At 43.0% G+C, this 25,562-nt stretch overlaps 1 protein-coding gene across 10 annotated transcripts in view; it reads right to left on the minus strand.

Moving 5' to 3' along the window:
- The window catches only part of ADD3 (adducin 3), a 191,449-nt gene that overhangs the window by 16,499 nt on the left and 149,388 nt on the right, over positions 1-25,562 (minus strand). For all 10 annotated transcript variants that reach the window (XM_034775291.1, XM_034775287.1, XM_034775285.1 and 7 more), the window contains 10 exons: positions 20,350-20,488; positions 16,881-17,032; positions 16,649-16,729; positions 14,918-15,067; positions 13,482-13,625; positions 13,294-13,392; positions 11,604-11,786; positions 5,147-5,404; positions 3,758-3,877; positions 2,358-2,447 (listed from right to left, as the gene is read on the minus strand). In XM_034775291.1, coding sequence (XP_034631182.1) covers positions 2,358-2,447; positions 3,758-3,877; positions 5,147-5,404; positions 11,604-11,786; positions 13,294-13,392; positions 13,482-13,625; positions 14,918-15,067; positions 16,649-16,729; positions 16,881-17,032; positions 20,350-20,488 — 1,416 coding nt within the window. The remainder of the gene's footprint in view (positions 1-2,357; positions 2,448-3,757; positions 3,878-5,146; positions 5,405-11,603; positions 11,787-13,293; positions 13,393-13,481; positions 13,626-14,917; positions 15,068-16,648; positions 16,730-16,880; positions 17,033-20,349; positions 20,489-25,562) is intronic.

A 25,562-nucleotide genomic window follows, 5' to 3' on the forward strand; every position in this document is an offset into this window, starting at 1 on the left:
ATGAAGAGAGCTACGCATCTCTGCTGTTTTGATTAAGTGAAAAGTGACCATGCAAAAAAATAAATAAATAAATAGCTGCTCACACTACCTATGCACTTGGTTATAGTACAAGTGTATCTAATGTTAGTTGTCCATCTCACTGTTTATGTAGATCATGAGAGCTCTTACAAGTAGCATCAGTAAAAATTATTCACTCACTGAGGAGGAGATTTGGACCTATTTCTGCAAAGGAGTCCTCCAGTCTGGATCCTGGCCTGCTGCACTTCACTGCCACATTGCTGTCAGGTAGCCCCTCCATCTAGACTGGTTACTAGTGTTGAGCTTCTGACAGGTATGTATGAGTAGAAAGAATATGAGGGGGTCACCATGTCCAAAGAGAAGGCAGTAAGAAGTTGAACACCAAATGGATACTGCTGCAGAAGGGGCATGTGTTCCCCACAGATTTCTTTGCTTCCCCATTTTTCTGCAGGCAGCCAAGCAATCTGTGGAAGAATTCCCCCAGGAGTAAAGGGGGTTATTCTTTGTCATCATGAGTAAACTGATTAGCCCTGTGAAGTAAATGAATTGAGAGAGAAAAAAGAACAAGATGGCGAAGCTTTCTGTCATTCAGAACCTCCCCGTGAAATTAGTTTGAGTTCATAAGGACATAGGAATTGCCATACATTCCATATGGTCCAATATTCTCTCTCTGACAGGGTCCAACACCAGATGCTTCAGAGGAAGGTTGAAGAAACCCTAAAGTAGGCCAACGTGAGGCAATGTGTCTATGATGGGGTGCCCAGAGTGAAACTTGGACTGTGGGACCGCTGAGCTCTCTGTCCCCACAACCTGGAGTATCCCTCTCATTCTGTGATGTTGTTGCCAAGCTACAAACCTCTGACAGGCTCTGCATTTACACCGACATCCACAGGCAGTGACACGCCCAACTGAGTTACATGAACACTTTGCCAACCACTCATGAACCAACAATAGAGGCTCCAGCCAATTCCCCCACAGATCTCCAGCCTTGCACTGGTCAGAAGCCTGGCCAGTGTAAGTTCATTACCCAGTCCGCCCCTCCCTCCATGTGGAGAGGACACACATTAGCCTTTGTAAACTGACCTGAGATTTCCCAAGCACTTCAACCAAAACACACTGTTTTAGGTAAAATATAGAACAGATTTATTAACTACAGAAAGACAGATTTTAAGTGATTATAAGTAGCAAGCACAGAGATCAAAGTTGGTTACCTAAGAAATAAAATAAATTCGCAGTCTGAGTTCTATAAACTAAGCAGGATTTGAATCAAGCAGTGCTGCTCCCTGACAAATGGTACAAATGGGTCACAGATCTTCACAGAACTGCCTTCCAGCCTGGGACCACTCTCCCCAGTTCAAAGTCTTTATTCTCCAGATGTGTTTCCAGGTGGTGAGTTGTGGGGGGGGGGGGGGGGGGGGGGGGGGGGGGNTCCAGATGTGTTTCCAGGTGGTGAGTTGTGGGGGGGGGGGGGGGGGGAGGAGTGAGGCTGGGGAGAATTGGCTTGAGCCTCTCTATTGGTTGGTTCATGAGTGGCTGGGAGAAGCATTCATGTAACTCAGTTGGATGGGTCCCTGCCTGTGGATATCAGTGAGTGCAGTGCCTGCCAGAGGTTTGTAGCTTACCAACATCACAGGGTGAGAGGGATACCCCAGGTTGGTGGGACAGAGGGCTCAACAGTCCCACAGTCCCAGTTGTATGCTGGGGATCCCATCACACTGTCCTCCCATGAAGGATTCATCCTAATCACTAGTAGTTAGGGACAGTCTTAAATTCTGAATCATGAGTGTTTAATCTCTTCCAAAACTCTCCTTGTTAGCATTAGCTAGAACGACATTGCATACTCTTTTTAGCTATACAAGTGTGCAATCCCTATCTGAATCTTGCTAAATTCTTGGCCTGAATGATGTCTTATGGCAATGACTTTCATAGTCCTATTAGGAGCTATGAGTAGTTCTCCATTGACTTAGCTACCACCTCTCGGGGAAGAGGATTAACCTCTCCTGTTGCTATGGAGAGAGTCTACACTGAAGCACCTCAGCGGCATAGCTGCAGTGCTGCTGCTGTGTTGCTGTAGTGTTTTAGGTGTAGACAAACCCTGAGTAACTAGAAACCTCACAGATGGTTTTTTTTTTTTTTTTTTTTTTTTTTTAAAACATTGTAGATAAAAACTTGTATTGTGAATGACTAAAATATCTCCCAGGTTAGATATAGTATTTTCAGGTCACATTTAACAAAAAAAAACATTTAAAAAGAAAAGACCAAACCTCCAAGTCTGAAAGAAAGATTGATAGAACCCATTTAAGGCAGTGAATTAAACCCAAGTCATGATGTACACTTACTGGACTAGGTTTTTTATCCACAACAATCCCAGCAAGTAATTGAGATTGTGGTCCTGCTGTCTTTAAGTCATATCGGTTTTGCTCACGAATCTATACGGAAAAAGACAAATGTTATTTGAAGCATCTATTGTCCCTATATAGCAAACCCTTTCCCACCATCAACTTTGTATGGCCAACATATTGGGCAACGGAGCACAACTGTAGCACTGGACTTTGTACTGCTCTACTCTGGGATAAGGTGCCCCCTGCCTCTGACTGCACAGTACCTGCTGATCCTATGACCCCACTTCAGCACCGCTAAAGACTCACCCTGGTCCCAACCCCAGCCACCTGCACCCGTTGTGAGCCACCATGTATGGGACCCCAGTGGAGGTGAGCTCTGTAGAGTGACTGCACACCATCTGAATCTGCCTTCCTCCCTTGTGAGGTAGAATCACACAGGCTCAGATCTCAATGGGTCAATAACATGTGTGGTCACAGAAGTATTGGTAGAATTTGCCCCACTTGAATAATTTGCTACTTTCCTCAACCAGCAGCCCCATCTACATGGCAATGATGCACACTGTCAATATTTAATGAAAAAAACAAACAAAACCACCCCAGGACTCTAGCCCCCCTCTCTCTTTGAGACAGTAAGGCTTGTGACTCTGCCTGGGAAGAGAAAGCTTAGTGTCTGGGACCGATAACAGTAGTCCAAATCAACGTCTGGATGATTACAGGGCATTGTTCTATTTATCCTTTTTGAGGAAGGGAGTTGCTCCTTCTCAATCATATTCAGTCCTCAGGGATGGTAATATGGCCATTTAACCCCTGAAAGACTCCAAGTAAGTAAATCCCGTAATTTCACAGAAACAGCATTACATGTCTAGCAAAATAATCATGCCTGGGGTGGAGTTTGGGTCAGCTTTCTGAAAATGGCTGCTTTTCACATTCATGATATTTATTAGTTATGTACATTTAAAATAAATATTAATTCCCAGAAACTACCTATGCAACATTTTAATGAGTATTTCTGCAGTTTTTTGAGAAAGGGCACCTACAACATAAGAGAAATGGCTCAGAGCTGTTCAGTTCAGATCTAGATTCAAACTTCCACTAAGTTTTGTGCTTAGCCAAGTGTTACAGTTTGGGGCCATCTCTGATCTGTCATTCCCAGAGTAACTGCTGATCATCTAGCTAAGTATTATAATCAAGGTGCTACCAGTTTTATTATTCAATTCCAATAGCATGTGGAACTTAAAAAAAAACCCAAAAAACATTTTGGTAAAGCGAGGATATTTTCAGTAAACCATTTTATTACTGTTTCTAATGACCACTTGACTGCCGACTTAGAATATATATCTGGTACCTGTAAATAATTCAAGATATTGTTACAGATTTTTTCATTAATCATTTCCTACCTTATTCCTCTTTTCTAACACGTCACTTGGGTTTGTATTTAGAGGCACAAATTGGTTAGGATCTTCAATTTTGATTGGAGTTCCTCCACTAATCTTGGAGGAGTCTTCAGCTTTCATCCACTTAAAGAAAAATGTTTAGATGTTAGGCGAAAAAAGGGGAAGAATGTGGCCATTGGAAAGAGCATGGTTTAGTGGTTAGGAGGAGGAGCAAGGACTCCTAGGTTCTATTTGCAGCTCTGCTAGTCACTCACTAAGAGATCATTGCCAATTTATTAAACTGTTCTGTGTTCCAGCTTACAAACTTGTAAGTGGATGTAAGACTTACCTCACGATATTCACACAAAAGGCAAGTTTAACTAAATGACTGTAAAAAATTGAAAAGCTCACTTGAAAAATGATACAGAACTACAAAATGATATTAACATGATTACGTTTAGAAAGGATCGCTTTTACCAAAAATCCTGTATAAAAGGGATAAAGACCATTGAACTTTTTATTCCATTAATGCAGCATCTAAGGGCTCCAGAATTGGTTCTCTCTCCCTCTTACTCTATTTGTACTGTAATCTCCTACCTCTGCTAATTGCAGGTTTCACATTGGGATTTTTCCTTTTTAAGCAAAGTTTAACATAAGCCTGCCATTGATGGTATATCTACCAAACTAAAGGAATAGAGAAATTGGTTAACTACCACCAGGTGGTGCTGCTGCTTTTAATCTATCTTTTATGCAACTGGGATACCTCTACTAGGCACCGCTTTGCAAGAGACCTGAGCTCTCCACTAGCTGGTTGGGAATGTGGTGGAGGCAACATACTTAGTCCTGGGAGAAGGAAGTCCTGCACATCATTCAGAGACATATGTTAACAGGTGGTGTTAATGGGCTCTAAAGAAAGTCCTGATCAGTTGTCTTTGACCAGAGATAGTGACAGTGACTTAGACACAACAAGCATGGAGGGATTGATTTAGCTTGGAAAAAGATAGCGCTCCTGTTGGGATGGAGAGACCCCAACATAGAGGGGGGAAAATGAGAGACACTACAGTGGATACATGGGTAATTCTTAGCATGCTATATGCAGTACAACAACAACAAAAAAGCTCCTATTACAAGAACCAATAAGGAAGAGGAAATCAATCAAAGACTGAATAATAAAGCTATCCTTTTTTTTATCACCAAAATTCCCCCAAACAGAAAGGGCATATCAGTGCAGCAGCTATTCTCACGTTCAATCTCAGACAAGCCTATTTTCTTGTTTGCTAGCTTTTAACTAATTAGATAATCCAGCTAAAAAGGATTTTGGAAGTGGGCCAGATTTAGTGATATAAACTCTGTATAATTCACTTTCTCTCAGGTACAGGAAGAACAAGACAACTACCAAAAATAGCTTCCTACCGTTATCTTAGTTCTGGGACTAGTCTCTCCATTCCAAGACTCTTCAGGCACATTCACTTTCAAGTATGTATTTGGAGAGTTCAGCCATCTTGTCTTTTCTCGCTGTTGTCTTTGTGCTAGGAATTTGAGGGGGGAAAGTGGAACTGTATCATCTTCGAAAGAAAAGGCAGTCACAGTGGCTGGGATCTCAACGTCACTCTTGTGCCTGGGTTTTTCTCTGACTAGAGGTTGCCTATAAGCATAGCCAGTTCTGTATCCCTGAGGAGTTAAGGAGGGGAAAAAAAAAAAAAAAAAAAAAAAAGATCAACCAATAATCCCCAAACAATAAAAAATTATGGCAAGTTTTTACCACTGCGTATGTATTAAATGAACTATCTGCACTCATCCAAGTAAGAGGTTTGGGGTATCCGTCTTCAAAATATTTTTATGGATTTATAAAAACCCCTTTACAGTCAGCATCATAGCAGACAATCAAAATTTCACATAACTGCAGTTTTTCACATATTTGACAGTCTTTCCACTTCCCTTATGAACAGTGCAATCCGGAAGGATTAAGAATAATCTGTGGAAGTTTATAATGGTCAATTCCCTCCTCCATTCAAGAGCCAACAAAGGTAACTTTTCCCTTCTGATGGAAAAAAAAAAGTTACCTTTTCCTAACTGGCATTCTTCGAGATGTGTTGCTCATGTCTATTCCACAATAGGTGTGGGTGCGCGCCATGTGTACCGGTGCCGGAAGTTTTTCCCCTAGCAGTACCCGTAGGGGGGAGCGCCTGGAGTGGCGCCTGCCTGGTGCGATACAAGGGGAGCTGCGCGCTCCCCCCACCCTCAGTTCCTTCTTGCCAGACAACTCCAACAAAGGGGAAGGAGGGTGGGACGTGGAATAGACATGAGCAACACATCTCGAAGACCACCAGTTACGGAAAAGGTAACTTTTTTCTTCTTCGAGTGATTGCTCATGTGTCTTCCACAATAGGTGATTCCAAGCTATATCTGTTGGAGATGGGTAGGAGTTCAAAAGTTCCCAGGATGGAGGACAGCCCTGCCAAACCTGGTGTCATCCCTGGTTTGGGAGACAATCGCATAGTGTGAGGTGAACGTGTGAACTGACGACGACATGGTGGCCCTACAAATGTCCTGGATGGGGACGTGGGCCACAAAGGCAGCTGATGAGGCCTGTGCCCAGGTCAAGTGTGCCCTCACAATGGGTGGCTGGGGAATGCCCGCCAGCTCATAACCGGAACGAATGCACAAAGTGATCCAATTGGAAAACCGCTGAGTGGAAATCGGCTGGTCCCTCGTGCGCTCAGCCCACGCCACAAACAGTTGCGAGGACTTTCTGAACGGCTTAGTCCGCTTGAGGTAGAAAGCCAGAGCCTGCCGCATGTCAAGCATGTGGAGGCGGCGTTCCTCACTGGACGTGTGAGGCTTGGGGCAGAGGACCAGTAGAAAAATGTCCTGACCCAGGTGGTAGGTGGAGACCACCTTTGGGAGGAACGCGGGGTGTGGGCGGACCTGGACCGTGTCCTTATGAAAGACCATGTGTGGTGGTTCGGAGGTCAGGGCCCTGAGCTCTGAGACTCGCCTGGCCGACGTGATAGCAACCAGGAAGGCTACCTTCCACGAGAGGTGAGACCAGGAACAAGTGGCCAGTGGTTCAAACAGGGGCCCCTTGAAACAAGCCAACACCAGGTTCAGGTCCCACTGTGAATCCAGGGGTCTAGAATATGGGAAAAGATGGTCTAGACCCTTAAGGAACCAGCCAGTCATAGCATGGGAACACACTGTGTCCTTGCACCGGCGGATAGAAGGCCGATTTGGCCGCCAGGTGCACCTTGACAGACGAGGGCGCCAGGCCCTGGGCCCTCAGGTGGAGGAGGTAATCAAGGATAAGCTGGATCGGGGTGGTCACCGGGGAGACACCTTGGTCCGCCACCCACCTAGAAAATCGGGACCACTTCACCACATAAGTGCGGCGAGTGGAGGGCTGTCTACTTTTGAGGAGGACGATGTGCTGAACTTCTTCTGAGCATGTCCTTTCCTCTCCACCTAACCATTGAGCAGCCACGCCGTGAGGTGAAGAGCCGCTAGGATGGGATGGAAGAGGCGGTCCTGGTCTTGTGAAAGCAGGTCCGGGCGGAGTAGCAGGCCTGTGAGGGTCCCGTACCAATACTGCCTGGGCCACGCCGGGGCAATCAAGAGGACCCGGGCCTTGTCCGACTTTATCTTCTCCAGGACCCTGCTGATTAGAGGGGACGGGAGGAAGGCGTAGAGAAGCTGACCCGACTAGGACAAGAGAAAGGCAAAAGGAGATAACGCCCCTCCCTAGGCCCCCTCTGGAGCAGAACCGGGGGCATCACTGGTTCTGCCAAGTCGCGAATATGTCCACCTGGGAGTTCCCCACCTTTGGAAGAGCTGGTGGGCCACTTCCAGGTGGAGGGACCACTCATGTTGTGAGGAGAAGTCCCTGCTCAGGCAATCCGCCCTCTCGTTTCGGGCGCCCGGTAAGTGGAAGGCCTTCAGGTAGATGTCATGGGCTATACAGAAGTCCCACAACCTGAGGACTTCGAGGCAGAAAGCGGAGGAGCGGGCCCCGCCTTGCCTGTTGATATAGAACATCGAGGCCATGTTCTCTGTGAGGACCCTGCCTACCTTGCCCTCCAACTGCGAGCGGAAGGCCATACACACCAGTCGCACCGCTCTGAGCTCCTTGACGTTTATGTGTAGGGTCAGGTCCTGAGTCAAACACAGGCCTTGGGTCTGAAAGCTCCCCACATGGGCCCCCCAACCCAGGTCCGACGCATCGGACACCAGCTCCAGCGACAGGACCCTGTCCCTGAATGGGACCCGTTGGAGCATGTTGTCTGGGGTGGACCACCATTGCAGGGAGGTAACCACAGCGTCCAGCACAGTGAGAACCTTGTCCATCCTGTCCATGTCCTGGGAGAAATTCAAGGCCAACCAGAGCTGGAGGGGCCTCATCCTCAGTCTGGTGTGACAGACCATGTATATGCACGCCAACATATGACTCAAGAGCTGCAGGCAAACCCTGGCTGTTGTCACCGGGAACCTTGTGACCGAGTCGATGAGACCTTTCAGGGTCTCGAACCTGTCTGGCAGGAGAGAGGCCTGGCCGATACTGCATCCAGGAGCACCCCGATAAACGTTACGTGTTAGACCGGGACTAACGTGGACTTGGTGTTGTTTACCAGTAGGCACAAGGTGGTGCACGTGGACAGGAGGAGCGCCACATGATCCCTCACCTGCGACCAGGAGGTGTCCTTGACAAGCCAATTGTCCAGATAGGGAAATATCTGTACCCCTCCTGGGGTAGGCCGCTACCACTGACATGCATTTTGTAAACACCCTGGGGGCAGCAGACAGCCCGAACGGGAGGACCATAAATTGGTAATGATTCTGTCCCACCACAAAACAGAGGAAGCGCCTGTGCCCCTCGAATATGTGGATGTGGAAGTACGCGTCCTGTAGATCGAGGGCAGCATACCAGTCCCCAAGATCCAGGGAGGGGGATGATGGAGGCCAGGGAGACCATGCAGAACTTGAGCTTCACCATGGGCTTGTTCAGACTTCATAGGTCCAGTATGGGCCTGAGACCCCCTTTGGCCTTTGGGATAAGGAAATAACGGGAGTAGTACCCCTTGCCCATGAACTCCTTGGGCACCACCTCTATCGCTCCTAGTCCTAGGAGTCGCTCCATCTCCTGCTTGAGCAGAGCTTCGTGCGAGGGGTCCCCCAGGAGGGATGGGGGCGGGGGGTGGTTGGGTGGGGAGGAGGTAAATTGGAGGGTGTAACCCTGGGAGATGGCATTGAGGACCCATCAGTCTGAAGTGAGTTGAGACCATTCCGGAAGAAAAGCACACAACCGGTTGGAGAAGGGAAGCTTTACTGAGGTTGAATCCCTAATGAGGGCTGGTGGGTTGCCTCCAAGCGTCCCGTCAAAATTGTCTATTCCCTGCCTGCTTGCCCTTGGAGGGTACAGGCTGGGGGACAGGCCGAGGCTGCCTGTGAGGGTGTCTCTTATAGTCCCGTTGCTTCTTATAGGCTGCCTCGTACTTCGGGAGGGTGGCCCGGGTCGGTCGGAGTCTGCTGTGGCTTGAACTTAGGTTTTGCCAGAGCTGGGACATAGAGACCCAGGGTCTGGAGGGTCATGCGGGAGTCCTTCATCTATGCAGCCTTGTTTTATCTTTTTCTGCAGAGATCCCAGTGGAGGCTTGCCTCTGGAGCATGGGGCCGACATTGGCGGCGCTCCAGGCACCAGCATGGACAAGATGTCCCGGGCCCCCTAGAGGGCTTCGGGCGTGGACGGCATCCGGACATCTGGAGAGGCCTGATCCGAAGGGCCGGGCTACTCCGCTCTACGTGAGTCGGAGGCCTAGGGCCCGGTGGTGATCGAGGACTGCCCAACATGGGCCTAGCCTCTGTCCCAGACTTCCCTCGGTGCCACTGCGAGGAGGGAGTCTTCTTGGCCCTCTTGGTGTGCCCCATGGACGGGGAGCGATGCCGATGGTCAATGGCACCGGCGGATCACCGTGTACCGACACCGCGGTGCCCAGTACCGGCTTGGAGTGGCGTACTGGGGGTGGGGTCAGCGCCGACGCCATCAGAATGGCTCAGAGCCTAATGTCCCTTTTTCTTTTGGTCCAAGGCTTAAGCAATTTGCAAATCTTGCACCTGTCGCTGATATGGATTTCTCCCAAGCCGCGCAAACAGTCTGTGTGCGGGTCGCTTCTTGGCATAGAACGCCGACAAGAAACGCACAACTTAAATCCCGGGACTCGGGGCATGCCCCGGCCCGGGCTCACTAACTAACTACGCTAACTAACTACAGGTACTAAACAAACAGTTCTGGGGCAGCAGAGCAGTTCCAACGCACCTTCACTGGTGGCGAGAAGGAACTGAGGGTGGGGGGAAGTGTGCAGCTCCCCTTATACTGCGCCAGGCAGGCGCCACTTTAGAGGTCACAGGGGATGCTCCCCGCTACGGGTACTGCTAGGGGAAAAAATCATGGCGAGCACGCACACCTATTGTGGAATACACATGAGCAATCACTCAAAGAAGTAGTAAGGATATAGTTTGAGCTAAATTGGCCTGTGGAATTCTGCCCTGAGTAAGGGGCAGCACAGAAGCAGAGCAGGGACCAAATGGTGACCTACAGTCATATTTGATTTTTGCTTAGCCCTTGCTCCATTGTGGGGGTGGGGATGGGGAAAGTGGGGGAGGAGAGGAGCATGGAGAGAAAGAAGTAAGTTCTACCAGTCCTTTTTCTGCCCCATAGGGTGACCAGACGTTCCGATAAAATCGGGACTGTCCCGATTTTGAGGAGTTTGTCCCGCGTCCCGACCAAAGTATGGTCGGGACGTCATTTGTCCTGATATTTTGTTTCGGGCGTTTGTTTCCCACCCGTCCTGGCCTTCAGTGTCATTTTGGCGGCGGGTGCTTCTGTCTTTGGCATCACGGTTTATTACCTGCTGCTGAAATACCGCCAAAGACCGTCAGCAACTGAAGGATACTCCGCCGAATTGCCACCAAAGACCCGGACGGGTGAGTGTAACAATTAAAAAGCCCCCCCCCCCGCGGCGGTCCCAATATTTTCCACTTAGCACCTGGTCACCTTACTGCCCCTCCATGCCAGCTGAGCTGTGTTGGCCAGCACGTCCAGTGGAGCTCCAGCTCCACCCACATCCCACTCCCTGCCCACCCATGCGAAAGGGGGAGCAGTTGCCTGTGGGGGAGATACCCTGGTTGCTGTGTTGTGACCTGTGATATAGGTAGTCCACACAGGAAAGCAAGGGGTCATCTATCCTCCCTGCTTGAGCACATAGCGTAATTCATGTCTGAGTCCTATACATTGCACTAATATGCAAGTGGTACCCGCTTTTGCTTTGCTTTTACTTTATCAGTAAATCACTTACTTTGAAATTAATATTTCGTTACATTTTGAACAATTAGTATTGAACTTCTTTTTTCAAGTCCATAAAAATTAAAGAGATAAAACCTGATAGAAGTTAGAAACACACACTACAATTCATAACATACTTGGAAGCTTTCATTTTTATTTTATTTACTAAGGTGATGATTGGAAAATGAATGTTATAGAAATGCAGCTTTATACAGAGAAATGATTAACCTTTGTGACAGTCTCCTGACAGAAATTTTAGCTTAACCAGCTCTCACTATTCTGCTGTGTTAGGCTTCAGATATGGAAAGATTTAGAAAAAATATATATATATTCTGTACTAGGTCAAATGTTCAGATATAGGAAATATTAAATATTCAATAAAAACTACTTTTCATTTACACATTTCATTTTCAAGTTTATAAAGAAAATCAAACAGACAATTCCTTTACTTAGGGCCTAATTCCACAAAGAGTAGAGGAGTAAAAGGCACTCAAACTGTCCAGGGTTGCATTTGTATTGTTATAATTGTGTACCTACCAGGTTGTCTAGCATTCTCATGAGAGCTTCGAACTCTAGCTCCCCAACTTTCCATTTTTGTTGGGAGCCCATATTAACTCCAACTCCTCCAGCTGCTACCACAGCGTGTGTGAAAGGCTTGTACTTCTGCAGGTCTAGCATAAGAAGATTGTCTATTCCACCTGCACCAGCTAACGCATGAACCTGCAACAATATACACACAGTAATCTGTTTCTTTATAGATAATTTTTTGGGTGTGGATTTCTCAGCTTGTCTGAATTTAAGGGAAAAACTATAAACATAAAATTGGCTGCAATTATGTTTCCAGGTTCCTTTTCTTTTTACTACAATGATGACAACTACATTAAGACATGCAGAGAATGATTCCTATTGTATGAATGTCAGTATCAGTTAATAATTATGGCTCTAAAAGGAGTAATTGCAATAAACTTCAATTATTTATTACATGCGCAACAATATACTTTTAGCCTTAGAAGACAGAGAAATATCTTTAATCTTGATACAGATGTACCCTACCATTGGAGAGAAAGGCAACTGTATGTCTGATTAATTACTTAATAAGAACTAACAAGTGATTTCTGGATTCTGCTTAATTTTTTGTGTAATACACCATTCTCCTCCACTTTGTGCTCCTAGTGGAAAATCCTTTTTTTCCTCATCTCAACACTGAGCTTGAATAATTGAGTTGGGCGCTTTGAATCTCCACAAGGACAGAGGGTGGAGAGGGGAAGGAATTCTTCAATCAGACCACAGAGGATCTAGTGGTATCCACAGACTTTGTGTCCCATTTCTATGCAGAGTAAGGAGCGATGGATTGGTTTCCTTCCTGCTCCTCTAACAGTCACGGTGTTCAGCCCTGCAGGGAACGTTCATGGAGCTATGCTTTGTAGGGTGCTGAAGTATGCACCCCTGGACACAGGCTCCTGAAGTTTACTCTGTCCACTGTGGAAAGCACTGTTACAGTTTCACATGGATGATCTGCATTTAGAGAAGAGGGACTCCAGATCTGCCCTGTAATATTACAGATCCATCTACATTTCCCCCCAGATTGCCTGGCTTTCAACAGATTAGTTGGCAAAACATTAATGGCTCCCAAAATAACTTTCATTAAATAGTATCATGTTGCAATGCTGCACTGCAATAGGACGGCTTTCTAATAAATGATACTATCCCATGGGACAAACTCATTCAAGCGAACACAATGTGCTCTACAGCAAAGCCAACACATGATGCCTAAACTAACGCTCATACCCAGAGTGATTTTGATATTGCTAACTGTGCAGATACAAAGAAGTAAACAGAAACATGCTTTTAATTTCATTCTATAATAGAAACAAGTCTCCTCTTTAGCCCACAGAACTTCTACACCAGGGTAGTCTATTTTTTGTCAAGGTCCAAATTTCTTGGTCAAGGTATTGCAAAGCCAAGATTCCAAACAAGAAAAATAATAAGTAAATAAAAAGATTTTGGGGTCCGTTTAAAAGCGTCTGGTGGTACAGATTTGGCCGATGATCCTCCTATTGACTACTCCTGTTCCACACAAATATTGCGTCTAATAGCAGAGATTCTGTTGAATACTTTGCAATAATGGAGCTTTCTCCCTATGGAGTCGGGTCTATCCATTGCAATAATTCATTATAGCATAAGTCTTTCCTTCAGAAATTAAATAATGACAAAGCATCTCTCTTACCTGTGTTTCACAGGCAAGCTGCACATTGAAAATATAGTGAAAGGCCTCCTCTAATGTCTCTCCTAAGGCTACCACACCATGATTTCTCAAGACCAGAACCTAGTGAATGAAAACACTAACGTTAAATGGTAGAAACTGGTACAGTACATGCAAATGATTAATGAAAAACATGAATAAAGGTTGACTACCTTGCAACTGGGCCCAAGAACCTTCTGAAGCTGAATTCTCTCTTCTTGTTCATCAAGAGATCCTTGGTAATTGTAGTAAGCAATATCTCCCAGAATCAGAGCCTCCTGAGAGATTGGAAGGATACCACACTTCATAGATGAAACCTGTTTCAAGAAAATTGATCACTTTAAGATTCTGAAAACAAACATTTAAACCAGAGTTTTGTACAAAAGTGCCCTGTTCCATAAGTTTCCTGGTTAATCTTCCAAAGTTATAACTGAACTATTAGGTCATCCAGAAATTCACCATATTAGTGGTAGATTATTCCCTATAGTATTTTTCCAGTACATGGGTTCTCTACCTGTGGATCACGACCATTCTGTCCCACCTATCTTCTTAAATGAAAGTGAAATCTTGGCTATATGCTGGCTAGATAAGAGGAGTCTCAATATGGAGGAGACACTGTTCTAGTGCTTTATCCAGTCTAGTTTAAAATATGGTGAGAGCACTGCTACCACTTCACTTGGGGGACTATGCCACATAATAGATGGCACCATAAGCAAGTTTTCCCTGGTAGTTGATATTAATGCATCTTTTCCTCACTTCATTCCCATCACTCTACATCAACTCTCAACAATTTTTCGTCCTTCCTGATGTTTACACACTCTTCAAATATTGGTACACAGTCATGTCTTCCTTTTCTCATCTCTAGCCATGCTATACATATGTATCTCCTTGTTTCTCTTAGTTAGTTCAGTCCAGCCTCTTATTCATTTTTGCCCTTTTTTGAACTTCTAGTTTAGCTATAACTTTGAGAGATGCCCAGAACAGTGTTTTAATATAACCTCTTAAAAATGCAATTAGTATCATCTACATCATGACTTAGAACACATTATGTAGTACTGAGGTCATTTAAAATAAGCGTTGGCCTAAATTGTACATACAGGTCTGTCGCATCTTACGCATATTTAACAGGCGCAATTTCAACTTTACATGGTCGGCAAAAACAAAACCAAAAAAAAAGAAAAACAACAGTTTTAATACTATACCTGTAATGTGGGCGATTTCGCCTGCCATTGAACTCAATGGCGTTTTGGCTATACGCGGTTTTCGCTTTATGCGCTAACCGCAGAACGGAACCCCCGCGTAAGATGAGGCAGACCTGTATTCCTCCTTCACTAGGACTGAGGTGGTCCGATCCTCATTTTATGCATGACTCATTCCAGCAAAGTGCTCAGCACCCTCGGATCACTCAGGATCTTGAAGAATAAGCCCCTTACACTGGTGGAAGTCAAGAGTAACTGAACTGAAGTCAATGGAGTTACACAAGTATAAAACTGGAGAGGCGAGTTTGAACCATACACACTAGATCTACATTCATAATATACATCTTAATATATTTCATATTTTGAAACGGTTTCTTCTTTAGGCCACGTTAGGAACTGTACAGACTTACAGCTGCAGTTGCAGGGGTGTGTATGTGTATCACACATCTGACATCAGGGCGCGTGGAGTAGATGGCAGCATGTGGACTGAATCCTGCATTGTCGATGCTCAGATTGGTACTCCCCTGGTCAACTACATCTCCTAAGATATTTAATTTAACCTGGAAAAATCAAACAAAGGAAACTTGTGGAACTACTGTAAGTTGGCCATGACTAACTGGCCATGAACCAACTGGAAAAACCAACCAAAAAAAAAAAAACCCCACCCAACAAGAAAAACCCAAAACCAAACCAAAAAATGTATAGCTCAGTAGGTACCATCATGGGAGGGAAGGGAAGAGGAAACAGAATCAATTTAACAGCTATCATATTTGATCTTAAACTTGTGCTTAGTTTGATCTTTCCTAAACAAGCTAAGATTTTCTTTTTACCACATTCATCAGTAAAATAACGGTTAGAAGTATTAGGCCAGCCAGGACTAAGTATATAAATCCTCCTGCTGCTAAAGATCTTGCCAGATGGTGGAAATAGCCATGAAAAAGGCCAGATCCTGATAAACAGAAAGAAATTCCTCTTTGATCTGGCTGCCCCTTAGCTAAAGGAAGAGATGGTAGTATAGCACATCAAGCAGACTCAATTGGAGTAGAAAGCCTGCGTGAGCGCCTTAAAGAACAAGCTTCTGTTCAAAGCACAACCTGTATAGATATATTTAGCATTCAGATACCTATAAATAAATTCTCAAACTAAAATGGTTAAGAGCAATAGATGCTAAAACTGAACATTTCAGATAAACGTTTCAGACGAACTACATATTTTTACAAACTATTAAATGTACTGTGTGTTATATTATAAATTAGACCTCCTAATTTCTCAAATTTGAACTTGAAAATTTAATACAATTTAATGTGAAAACAAAGATTCAATCTCAGAACAACTGCCATTAAAGCATTTTAAATAAAAGTCGTGGAAATAAAAAATAAATAAATAAAAAAAAAAAAAAAACCCCAAACTGTTGGGGGAGAGGGGAAAGAGAAAAGAGTAACAGAGGCAATAAAAGAAGCATACAAAATCCAGTTCTTATGGTTATAATTTTTGTTCTGCTTTTGGAAGTTGACCATATTATGCCACCTACCTTCTGTTCCCTTCCAATAATTGTCAGCAAGACTCACCAGTAGATATGACGATTTGGGTAACAAACTTTTCAGTTCTTTCATACCATGAGATGCCTAATTTGGTAGTCTAGACACTGAATTAAGAGCCCTTATACCAATTAACTTTGCTGTTTCCCCGTTTTCCAATTGTGAAATAGGGATAATATATGCCTCACTCCTGACAAGGGTGTCACGTGGATTGATGCATGCAAAGTGCTTTGAAGATTAAAGCACTATGTATTACTCATACGAGGTTGCTGTTATACTAATAAAGTAGCTGACAAATTCTATTTGACTTGCTTTTGTGGATCAGGTGGGAGCCCAGCTAAAATACAAAAAGCTTGCCGGACAACATTAAAGCTGTAGTGGAACCAAAGCAGTGAAAGTGGATCGGAAATCTGGACAGAAGTGTTCAGGAGCAGAGGATTGTGTAATCCCAAAAGTTAATCTGCTGCTCACTAGATGATTTTATATGAATTTCAGAACGGGTAAACAAAAACCTGATGCCACTATCCTACTTCATTAGCTGCAAAACTGTAAGAAAACGATCTAAACCTCAGTGATTATTATTAATGTAAGTGAAGCACATACCAAATTGGAGGCTGAAGCTTCAGAAAAAGACAGACCTCTTGGAATGATTAGAATGTGGTCCTGTTCTTTGCTTACTCTTACCTGCAAAGGAGGAAAAATGATTTCTGATTTATTATTGAATTTACTTGAATAACATATACAAAATTAAAACTAATTTTCCAAGGTTTAATTTTAAACATACAGGTGAAAACACAAAGACGCAAGTAATCATTTTACTCTTAAAAATACTCACTGTGATGTAGGAATTTGCTAAGTGTGCCCATCCAAACAAGTCAGCCAACCTGTACAGGCTGGCTAACTTACAACGAGTAAGTTTTTCTCCCTTAACAAATGAGGTGGTGTCTATTCCAGGTAGGTCATTGATGGGTGTAACCATTCCAACGCCTGAAAGAAAAAAAAAAATAGGTGGCAAATAGGACAATTAAATTCTCTGTGATTCTCCAAAAGCAGTATACTAAATTAGTAGTATAGCATCTCAGTTCTGGCCAAAAGATAATAGCATTAGACTAGGCTTGCAGCAGAGGTGTAATGCTTTCTAGGACTGCCTTAGCAACCTTTATAATATAAAGCCCTAGATGCCGTACCCTAAAATATGAAAGTCTCCAAATTTTGAGAGAAGAAAGGAAGGATGAATTAGTGACAGAGGACTACTTTAAAGCACCACTCAGATGTGAGCTATCCCTGTGTGTCAAGATAATGTGCTTCTGGACAGATTCCAATGTTTTAAGACCTTCTGTACTGGTGAGCTAAGCTACATTTACAAGCTGTTTGAAAACACTCCTACTGGGCTTTGCAGACTTGAATAGCCATTTGAACAGATTTCTTATTCTGAGCAACTGTAGTTAGTTCTAGGGATGTCATGAGGGAGGATATAAGAACCACTGCAAAAGTTCTCAAACTGTTTAATAGCACAGAACACATTTTAATAGAGAAATTGTATCATGGAGAACCTCCTAGCTCATTTATGACTGTGAAGACCACTCCTTCTCCCCTTCACAAATACATAATATGCCTATGGCAACTACAACATCTGAATACATAGAAAGTTACTATTAGGAAAGTTAAAAATACATTAAATACTATGTTTTAATATGATTTAACAGATAGAAACAAGAAGAGTTAGTACCTTATGACCTGCCACCTTTCCAGAATCCACTAACAAATGGTTCAAGGACAACAGTTTGAGAACATCTAGTTTAGTGGATAGTTCACAGAACTGGGAGTCAGGAGATTTGGGTTCTATTTTCCTTTCTGTCACTCACTTTGTAAATTGGACCTTAAGTGACTTGTCCAAAGTCACACAATAGAAGTGTTGATTATTATCAGCTCCCATTGGATTTCAGTGGGAGATGCAAATGCTCACAATGCTGAAAATCAGGCCCCTAAGAACACAACACATAAGAACGGCCACACGGTCAGGTTGATGGTCCATTTAGTCCAGTATCCCGTCTCTGACGGCAGCCAGTACCAAAGCTTCAGGGGGAGTGTACAGAACATGGCAATTGGAGTGATCCAGAAGCAGGGAGTAGAAGACGGGTGGAAGTCAGATATTTAGGGTCACCTGAGCATGGGGTTCCATCTCTGATCATCTTGGCTAAGAGCCACCGATGGACCTATCCTCCATGAACTTATCCAGTTATTTTTTTTTAACTCAACCATATTTTTGGCCATCACAAAGTTTCATGGCAATGAGTTTTCACAAGTTAATTGTGCACTGTGTGAAAAAGTATTTCTTCTTCTTTGTATTAAACCTGCTGCCTATTAATGTCATAGGGTAACCCCTGCTTTTCGTATTGTGGGAGAGGGTAAAACACACTTCTGTATTCACTTATTCCATACATTCCTGGTTTTACAGACCTCAATTATATTCCTCCCCCCCCCCCCCCCCCCGCCATCATCTCTTTTCGAAGTTGAACAACTCTAGTCTTTTTAGTTTCTTCTCATATGGAAGCTGTTCCATACTGGTGGTCATCTTTGTTGACTATCTGAACCTTTCCCAGTTCCACTATATCCTTTTTGAGATGGGGGACTGGAACGAGACAGTATTCAAGGTGTGGGTGCACCCTGGATTTATGTAGTGGCATTATACTTTCTATCCCTTTTCTTATAATTCCTGAAATACTGTTAACCTTTTTAACCACTGCTGCGCATAGAGCAGAAATTTTCAGAGAACTATCCATGATGACTCCAAGATCTTTCTTGAGTGGTGGCAGCTAATGTAGAACCCATCATTATATACATGTAGTTGGAATTATTTTTGCCTATGTGCATTACTTCGCATTTATCAATGTGCTATTCTGTTGCCCCCAGTCACCCAGTTTTGTGAGATCCCCCTGTAACTCTTGCCCATATGCCCAGGGTCTAAATGGTCACCATATTTAGGGTTGGCAAGGAATTTCCCCCTGCGTCAGATTGGCAGAGGCCCTGGAGGTTTTTTGCATTTGTCTGTAGCTTCTCTACTGACACTTCAATGTGAGACAATACTTCAGATTTGTCACCCAAAAAGGATAGGTCTGATTAAGTATCTCCCCCACATCCTCTGCAGTGAAGACACAAAATTCATTTAGTTTTTCTGCAATGGTCTTGTCTTCCCTTCCTTCAATGAACCTTTAACATTTTAGTTGTCTAGTGGTCCCACTGCCTGTTTGGCAGGCTTCCTGCTTCTAATGTACTTTAAAATAGTCTTACTAATAGTTATTGTGTCTTTAGCAAGTTGCTTCTCAAATTCTTTTACACTTAACATCCCAGAGTTTGTGGACCTTCTTGTTATACTTACTAGGCTCTGACTTCAAGTTTTAAAGGATCCCTTTTTGCCTATAACAGCCTCCATTCTGTTTAGCCATAGTGGCATTCTTTTGGCCATCTTACTGTCTCTTCGGATTTGGGGTACACATTTAGTCCGAGCCTCTATTAAGGTGTTTTTAAATAGTCCTCATGCTGCTTGCAGGCATTTATCTCCTTTTAATTTCTGCCTAACAAGCATCCTCATTCTTATGTTCTCGACCAAACATCTTAAATCACTTCATGAAGGTGGCTATCCCATTTACACCTTTAAGTCTGCAGGCAATGCAGAGATCAGTCTAGAAAGACAGAATTGTCTATTAAACATTCATAAGTGTGTCTGAGTGTAACACTAATATGACTTTTTAATAAGGTTTTAATGATTAAAGTCCTTGGAAATTAGCCATAGGACTTTTTCTGTGAAGTCTGTAATTGGACTGGATGATCCTGTCAAAAAAATTTTTTTTTAATATAACTACACTTTGCTATTTACTAAACACACAGCTGCCAGGAGCATGAAAGTAACATCTAATCATGCATTTGAACAGGTTCCTCCTTCCTTTCAAAATTTAAAGGCAAGTGTACTACAGTAAATTGCTGCCAAGTTATTAGGTTACTTGTCATGCTACTATTTATGTGAATCATAGTAAAATGATAATGAGGTTGGATATTAGTTTTTGCTGCAATAAGTTGCAAATTTATTGAGTGTTAGCAATTTCTAGAAATTATAATTTTTCTGATACCAAATATTAGAGGGAGAAAGTTTAAGAGTAAAATTATTTAAGACCACAATCTGCATTGCTTTACAGATTAAAAAAAAAACATGGCAAAAATTCTGTTGAAAGGATGAGGTCCCAGCACCTGGTAAAACAGAGAGAATTTTAGAAAAATATTGGCAATTATACACATTGTTCACTTACTCAGTGGAGATGAAGAGAAACCTGCAAAAGAGCTTGCCATGATGTAATCGGCAATCTGTTGCAACGCAAGCAGTCCAGTTGGGTTACGGCCCTTCTTCATCTGTTCTTGAATAAGACATTCCAGGTCTTCTCGGAAGGCCTGCAGAAACATTTGAGAATCACTCTGATAAACTTTCCTCGGTAGTAGTGAGATCATTATTATAGGCAGGGTATAGGTAACACTACCTATGAAGGTTAACCAACACTTCCCAGTATAAGATCCTATTTTAGTTGCTCATCACTTTGAAAAACTTTAACAGTCACAGAGGAAGTCTGGCACAGCTGAAAAAGGAACCTAGATCTCTTATCTTCCAGTTCTTTGCTTTCTCCACAAGATCATCCCTATGCAGGAACATGCTATTCACCAGAGAGACGGCTTAAAAGTTCAGAACTATGAGCCTATTCAGAAGTTCATGAACTCAAGAATGGCAACCTATTAAAATATAGTTACTTTAGGGACAGGAGGCAATTTTATATAACTGATTTATTTGAAAAGCTTAAAAAAACAATGGAAGAAAACCAACCAAAACCTACCAATACTAACTTGACTAGAGCAATCATAATAATTTCAGTACAGTAGGGACTATTCAGTAGATATCTTAAAATATGTAATATTCTGGTAAACCCATAGCACTTATATTGAAATTCATTTTAAAAACCATCAGCGATGTTCCAACCCCTCTTCCATGCTTAAATTGACTGTATCTTCATTTAGTTCCTCATTAAACTGCTGCAGAGATAGAATGGTCAGATTAAGGGCTTGTCTACACATAAAGCATTGCAAAGGCACAGCTGCAGTGATGCAGCTGAGCTGCTGTAGTACTTAGTGAAGATGCTACCTATGCGGATGGGAGAGCTTCTCCTGTCAGCATAGATACGCCACCTCCCTGAGAGGTGGCAGCTATGTCTACACCAGGAGTTCGGTCAGTATAACGGCTTTGCTCTGGAGTTTCCACGCTCCTGGAAAACACAGTTATACTGACATAAGTCTGTTTTGTATCTCATTGGTGAAGTTTCCATTATGTTTTGAAGTACAGAGGGGTTATTTTCACTTTGGTGTTGTCTGTCTAAAATTTGCTGTCTGGTGCTGGAGATAGTATATTTCACACTTACTACTGCTTATCCTTGTGGCAACTGATTTTAGTGATAATTTAATTCATTTCTTGTTTTATTATTCAATGGAAGTGTCCTTGAAAAACTGTATCACTGTTAATTTCAAGAAATCTCAGAATAGGTAAAAGCCAGAGTGGGCAACTGAAAAAAAATACATCTTCATTACAACTTGTGAAATAGAGGTGATTGTGTGCATGTGATTTTCACAGTCAAGTACATAATGCACAATATCAAAGCACGTCTTTTTTAGAAAACTAGAAGTTGATGTGTGTCATGCACATTCAAGCTTGTAATGATTTATTCAACTAAGTTTTTCCATACATATTTATGGATATCTTCATTACCTTCAGACTCCTACAAAAAGTGGGGACTCGTACAGGATTCTCATATGATCCCACCACTGTTGTGAATTTACAGTATTTTTTAATTGGTGGTGGTGTGCCATATATTTCAAGATAAAGATTCTATAAATTCAAAAAACTGTTTCTGTGCTATTTCTGATCATTCTTGACTCTGTCTAAAATGAAAGGCATAATTTTATCTCCGAGAACTCAAAAACAATCACACAAAAACGGTTACCTACCTTTCATAACTGTTGTTCTTCGAGATGTGTTGCTCATGTCCATTTCATTCTAGGTGTGTGCGCACACATGCACAGTTGTCGGAAACTTTGCCGTAGCGGTATCTGTAGGGCTGGCTGTGGCACCCTCATGCCGTGGTAGATCAGGTGCTGCCGGCCCTATGCTCTCTCAGTTCCTTCTTGCCGACAACTCCAACAAAGGGCAGGAGATGGAATGGACGTGAGCAACACATCTCAAAGAACAACAGTTACGATAGGTAGGTAACTGGTTTTTTCTTCTTCGAGTGCATACTTCTTATGCGACCCTGATAACATTTTTGTCTTTTTATTGGACAAATTCCCATAAGACCTAGCCCAATATTATTGACTGGGGCATCTTGCAATTGGATCCCTGCAGGGTGCAAATGTTCGCCTATGCAGGACTGGAGCCCAGGTGGCTTTTTTTTTGCCTGTTTCAGTTACCTATTATAATGTTTTAGTTCATGAGTACATTATAGACCATTCCTGATCTATTTTGAAATATCATGTTCAAAGTTTACATTTTAAGAGATATAAACACTCCGCATAAAGCACAAAGCAGACATTTTTCAAGTGGAAAGGGCACGAGTCATTTCAGATCTAGTACTTGACAATAGAACACTTAATCAGGAAAACAAACAGTAGCAATTGTCAGAGGAATGAAAAATGATGTTATTCAAGTTGTGTGCACCCAACACTCTGTCCTATGAAGAAAATGTTTTAAGTGTGGGATTTAAAAGTTGTTTCGGCCTACATGAAAATTCTTTATTAGGATTCCCTACAGCAGGGGTTCTCAAACTGGGGTATCGGACCCCTCAGGGTCATTATATGGGGGGTTGCGAGCTGTCAAACCCCACTTGCCTCCAGCATTTATAATGGTGTTAAATATATTAAACAGTGTGTTTAATTTATTAGGGGGTCGCACTCAGAAGCTTGCAATCTGAAAGGGAACTCCAATAAAAGTTTGAGACCCACTGCCCTACAGGCTTCAAAATTTATAAAAGTACTTCAGGCTGAAACAGATATATTGGACTAATGTTTCAGAGGATCTTTTAACTAGTCTATTTGTATGTACACCTCTTTTAAAAAAAAGGTGATCACCAGTGCAGTCAAATTATAGATTTAATCACTGTACATGGAATAGTGTTAAAAATGTGCAGGCAAGTATTTCCATATAAAATGGGAGCCATGATTTGAAAATGTGGCCCATAACAGCTACTCGAGGAGGAGGAGGTAGAACAAGCTTAAGAGACTTGCACAAAAGCAGGATGAACAATCCTCTGAAAACCATCCCATTACAGCAGAGGCAAAGACCGACTCTGCAGCTTTCATTCAAAAACCCACAAAATACCCACCTGTTATGCGATGAGTTCTGAACTCAACTTCTATTAATGCTCACCAGATTTGTACCTGGAAATCTCCAGACAGGAGAATATATTGGTACATTGGTTACAATAATGAATCTGATTTTCATGGGAGCAAAATGAAATCTAGCAGGATGAAATGCTTTGGAACTATTGGGTCAGATCAGCTGGAGTATGTCAGCATAACTCCACTGAAGTAAAAGGAGCTACATTAATTTACACCAGATGAGAATTTGAGCCCTTAAACTTTAGCACTAATGCAAAATATAATATATATCATAAAATCTTGGAACCAAAGGGTTAACACATTTTATAGAGTGACTGTTTCTGTATGTCTTTCTTCATCACAGTTCTTTTTGAAAGAAATATAAAATTCCTACCTTTAAAAATAGATAATCTAATACTTACTGGTTATACATCTTCACTGCAGAGTTAATTCAAGTTATCTACACTCAAGTTATTCTGTTAAGTTAGCCTAGCTTGAGTGAGAGTGGCCATGCTATGAAATAACACTCAAGCCACCGCTTCCACACTGGTGCTGCACTCACTTTGCGTGTGGCACTAAGACCTCCGGGGGCATATCCTATGGCTCTTTGTGCTGCAGGAAGCTCAGCTGCTCCATTAACCCTTTCCCAGTGAATTATGAGAGAACTTGGTCTGTACTTTCAGGACACAATAGTGGAATTATGGGAAGGAATTGGAGGACTAGTGGCACTGAGTGCAACTAACCTGCATCCACACTGTACAGTGGTCATGTTAACAGCTGATGAGTTTTGCCACCCTGAACTTTAGCCTATACCTCCTGACAGGCCAGCCAACTTGAATTAAAAGCACCACAACACTCAAATTAAGGGTTTTAGTATATGGTTGGGACTCAAGCTAAGAGCAACATTCAAGTAATAACTCCAGTTTACTTTGCATTGAAGACAAACCTACAAAATTATAGAAAAGTGAGACATGGAACAAGGAAAAGACCATATAATATACAATAAGAATTTGTTAATGAAATTGATAGATTATACTACATTTGGAGGAGGAGTTGCAGACACTGTGAGGACAGAGAAATACAGAAGGATGTAGAGATGTCAGAAATGTGGATGGGTAGGCTCAGCACAGAAAAAACATCAAGCTAGTATAGCTGGTGAAAAATAAATGTAAAACTACAATTCACTATTGAAAGAGGCATAAGAGCTAATGGTGGACAACAAATTCAATATGTTTGTAACATGACATGGCAGCAAAAAAAAAAAAAAAGGCCAGTGCAATTTTGGGTTGCATGTGCATGTGCAGAGGCATCACGTGGCAGGACAGGAATATGAGCATTTCCCTCTTTACCACCTTGGTGTAAATGCCCCTAGAAAAGGTAGCTGGGTACCTGTAGTTCTTGTTTCTGCAAGACATACATGTCTGTGTATTACTACCCTTAGGTTCATGCAGCACCAGTCCAGGCGATTACTTCCTTAGATTTAAATTTTCATCTTCTGAGGCATCCGTAGGAGTGTCTCTGCAGTCCTCAACAGCGGACTATCACATAGTAAGTCACCCCTTGCAAGGGGACTGGGGCCCAACATTACCTGTGCCAAATTTAGTCTGCCTCCCCAGGTGAAAGGAATGACACCAGGAGCTATGTGATGGGAGCATGTGACTAAAAGCCAGGTCATCTGCCCGGTCTTCTTTTCAGCAGACAATTCTTCAGAGCTCCCAGGCAAAAGGTTTGGGAAAGAGACCTAAGAATGGGAGCCTGTTGTGGGATAAGCTTCAGCTGAGGGACCTACAGAAAGCAGGTGCCTCCTGGACGAGAAGCCCCAGCTAGAAGAGTTACGAAGGACTGTGAGCCCGATGGGAGGGCTGTAAGCATAGGGAACCCCTGATAAAGGACTTGAAAGACCTTTGAGCCTAGAAGTAGGGCTGTTTGGATGCTGAAGCCCATTATCAACTGAGAGGTCTAACTGAGCCCAGGGAAGAGGGCTGGAAGGCTTTGACTACTATTTTATCGTAACAAACCAAATCTGTAAGGTGAATAATATTGTGAAAAACACCAGGTGTGGTGGTTTGATTCAAGACAAAGTAAACTGAGGCAGTGGCAAGACCCCAAGGCA

This window comes from Trachemys scripta, chromosome 7 (genome assembly GCF_013100865.1).
Source record: "Trachemys scripta elegans isolate TJP31775 chromosome 7, CAS_Tse_1.0, whole genome shotgun sequence".
Taxonomy (NCBI): domain Eukaryota; kingdom Metazoa; phylum Chordata; order Testudines; family Emydidae; genus Trachemys; species Trachemys scripta.